The sequence below is a fragment of the Diaphorina citri genome, unplaced genomic scaffold (assembly GCF_000475195.1).
Source record: "Diaphorina citri unplaced genomic scaffold, Diaci psyllid genome assembly version 1.1 scaffold7619, whole genome shotgun sequence".
Taxonomy (NCBI): Eukaryota; Metazoa; Arthropoda; class Insecta; order Hemiptera; family Psyllidae; genus Diaphorina; species Diaphorina citri.
In genome coordinates, this window is record NW_007384995.1 from 1 (window position 1) to 3,393 (window position 3,393).

The window sequence follows — 3,393 nt, forward strand, 5'->3', positions numbered from 1 at the left end:
ACATCCGATTGCGTTTGAAAACTCAACGTTTGCCACCGATGGATGCTGATTATAACAGCTGATTCCATAAACAAAAGTTTTGAACCGGGCACACAGCCACACAGAAAGAAATCCGTAAAATGGTGAAAAGTTGAAGGAACCCTTTCGGATTTTTATCATTTCTTATCTTTTATCAAAGAATTTGCAACGGGATTCCGAAAACTGCTGAATTAACGCACAAAGTCCCGTTTTCACAAGCGTGCTTTTCCCGTTCTAAATTTTCTGTACACCCGAAGTGTTTTTTTAAGGAAAGTAAAAGATGGCAGAGTGTAAAACACAGAGAGATGAGGGTGTCAAGATGAAAAAGCTCGAGTACAGTGTTCATAGTTATTCCAGCTATTCAACTACCTACGTGCCAGAGTAAGTAGAGAGCTCTGCAAAACTTGCCAACCCTTCAGGTCTCCTGAGAGGATTAAAGTGTCCAGGTTTCAGATAAAACACGTCAAAATGCATGGTGTATCTGAACAGTTCGAGACCAACTTTGTAGAAAAACACCCTCAGTACTTAATGACCACCACTCATGCTCAGACTGTCTGAGAGACCATGGTTTCAGAGCTAGGTTTATCAGACTGTCTGAATGTGTGTGGTGGAAAAAGCTCGAGATCTAGGTCTGCTGAGTGTGCATGGTTACCTAGCCTAAGTCAATGGAGGAGTTGCAGTTGGGAAAATATTTTTAATTAAAGGTCGATTCCTACGTAAAAAGTTGTGAAAAATCTGAATCTGAGGTCAAAACTACAAAACAGAAACTTTAAAAGGTTGAAAATTCAATTTTTAATTGCTGTTCTAATGAAAAAGTTCAAAGAGTTGTGACGTCAGTTTTCACGTCAAAAAGCACAGAAACGCTTGCGCACAAACAAACGAAGTGGGAATCATGAATTATGATGTCAGCAGAAGTCACGTCCGTAGAATATTGCTACCAAAGGAACTGGCACAAATGAGCAGTGACCCTGGTTACTATAAGGTTAGGTTAAACGCAAGAAGGAGTTTTCACAATTAGAGCAGTGATTAGTGTTATTATAGGGTTAGGTTAAATACAAAAAGGAGCTGTTCTTTTCCACGGGACATGACTTCTGCATATTTACCCTTCAGTCCAACAGTCACAGTGCAAAATATTTTGAATTGGTGTAAAATATTGTGCCTTAGCTTTTCCAGAAATAATTATACAAATGAAAAGTTTAAATTGGATCTAATCTTGTTACAGGAATATCAAGGTTGACAAAAGTATGGATCAATCATCCCGTTGGTCATCGGACTCAAACTTTCCACCACAGGTAAATAAATCTTTAGCATACACATTTAGCAATGAATTATATCAGCCATTAATAGATTCCTCCCAAGAAAAATAAACAAAAATTCAAGACATTTTCATTTTTTTTTTATTTTCCAGGTATAAGGTTAGAACATCCTCTATTAACACAACTATTCAATGTACTAGTACATGAGGGCGACTATGAACAAGTAGAACAACTAATGACAAATGCCATCAATAGTAAGTCAAAACCTGTTGTTTTTACTTTTTTAAGCCCGAATTCAGCCGACCTAGTTCGAAGGGTAGCAGACCTGCCTTGTAAGCGCTAGGTCGTGGATTCCAGCCCGGGGGCGAACTTTATCCTATCAAACAGATAAGGTTCGTTCTCGGAACGGCAAGCTCTCTCCTATCCTGCCTTCCTTCTCTCTTCGCTTTCAACCCTCTTGCGAGGAGGAAGAAGAAGAAGAAGAAGAAAAAATGCGAAATCATAAATGACCGACTGCCGATTTCAACATACTCGTAATTATGTACCTACATACCTACCTACTATTTTTTTTTTAAGATGAGTGTTCCACCGCCGTTTTTATTTCGTAGCAATGAAACAACTGCTACATTAGACGCATGTGACCTGTGTCGTAGCATGCCCATCCCGTAGTATGCCTCTCATCAGATGGGCGAGAAGAGACACAATACTTCCCATTTAGGTGCTGGCTCAACACGAGAACACCAGAAAGTAACCCGTTGAAATATTTGCAATCGAAAAACGAGTACAAACTTTTGCCAACACAAGAACACCAGAAATAACCCCGTTGCAATATTTACAATCAAAAAACGAGTACAAATTTTTGTCGATGGTGAAATTCGAACCCGGGACCTTCTGCATGGCAAGCAAGCGCGTTACCACTGGACCAACCGTGCCCCCAGCATGGCATTCTCCATGGCAAGCAAGCGCGTTACTGTTATTTACTTTCCTTATCCTATAGGAAGAAAAGCAATAAAAGGGTAGGAGGAAGTTATCCTTCTCTCCAAGTAAAAGTTTTTCCTGTCAGATGTTATCAGGATCATAGCAAGGTGAAGTGGGTGAAGGGCACAATTGATAAACAAATTGGTAAAGCTGTATGTCTTGTCAGACTTGATAATGGTCTTATTGTTAAAAGACACCTTCATCAGATTGTTTGGGTATGACTCGATACGTAGCACTTTTTTATGTGAGCTCTTTCACCCAACCACTAACCCCCCTCTCCCATTTCCCAGATGACTACCTCGCCTGGTACATCTCCCAGCAAGACTATCGGCCCACCTGGACCCCGGTGGACACCCCCGGCCCCCGCCCCGGCATGCGCGGGGGGCACCAAATGACCCTCGATCCCGTACCGTTCCAAAGATATTGTTAAATTACACCGAAAGCCGCCAAAAAGCGGTAAAATGCCGCCAACGTTGCACCGATCTTAACCAAAAGTTTCGTGTCGCATCCTTGTCACATTTGACATCTACATACCAAATTTCAAGTCTCTAGCTCTTTATAACACACAAAAAACTGCATTTACATTACATTATTCCAAGAAATGAACTTGTCTCTTTTCTCCCCAGATGACTACCTCGCCTGGTACATCTCCCAGCAAGACTACCGGCCCACCTGGACCCCGCACAAAAAAAAAAACCATTTACATTACATTAAACCAAGAAATGAACTTGTCTCTTTTCTCCCCAGATGACTACCTCGCCTGGTACATCTCCCAGCAAGACTACCGGCCCACCTGGACCCCGGTGGACACCCCCGGCCCCCGCCCCGGCATGCGCGGGGGGCACCAAATGACCCTCGATCCCCAAACGGAGACCATCTACCTGCTAGGTGGTTGGGATGGGACGCAAGATCTGAGCGACTTCTGGAGTTATTCCATTCGAGATGCCCGATGGACCTTGATATGTCCCAACGTAGAATATGTGGTGAGTGACGGACCCTGATATGTCCCAACGTAGAATATGTGGTGAGTGACGAACCCTGATATGTCCCAACGTCGAATATGAGTTGGAAATAATAAGAAGGCAATTTGTACAAGAGAGAAAAACAGTCAGACTGAAAGTATATTGTGGAATGATGGTAC

General features: G+C 42.4%; 1 protein-coding gene across 1 annotated transcript; it reads left to right on the forward strand.

Moving 5' to 3' along the window:
• The first annotated feature begins 111 nt into the window (after positions 1-111).
• Positions 112-3,273, forward strand: LOC103522253 (muskelin-like). Its single transcript, XM_026832506.1, has 4 exons — positions 112-399; positions 1,241-1,338; positions 1,427-1,528; positions 3,000-3,273. Exons 1-4 carry the CDS (start codon positions 299-301, stop codon positions 3,251-3,253), a joined length of 555 nt encoding a protein of 184 aa, XP_026688307.1. The 5' UTR covers positions 112-298; the 3' UTR covers positions 3,254-3,273.
• Positions 3,274-3,393: the final 120 nt, after the last annotated feature.

Bases quoted from the DNA above. Each gene is read 5' to 3' on its own strand.
- LOC103522253 (XM_026832506.1), top strand. From the start codon at position 299: ATGGCAGAGTGTAAAACACAGAGAGATGAGGGTGTCAAGATGAAAAAG. The intron at 400-1,240 runs GTAAGTAGAGAG...ATCTTGTTACAG, and splicing joins TCAACTACCTACGTGCCAGA to GAATATCAAGGTTGACAAAA. The intron at 1,339-1,426 runs GCAATGAATTAT...TTTATTTTCCAG, and splicing joins ATCTTTAGCATACACATTTA to GTATAAGGTTAGAACATCCT.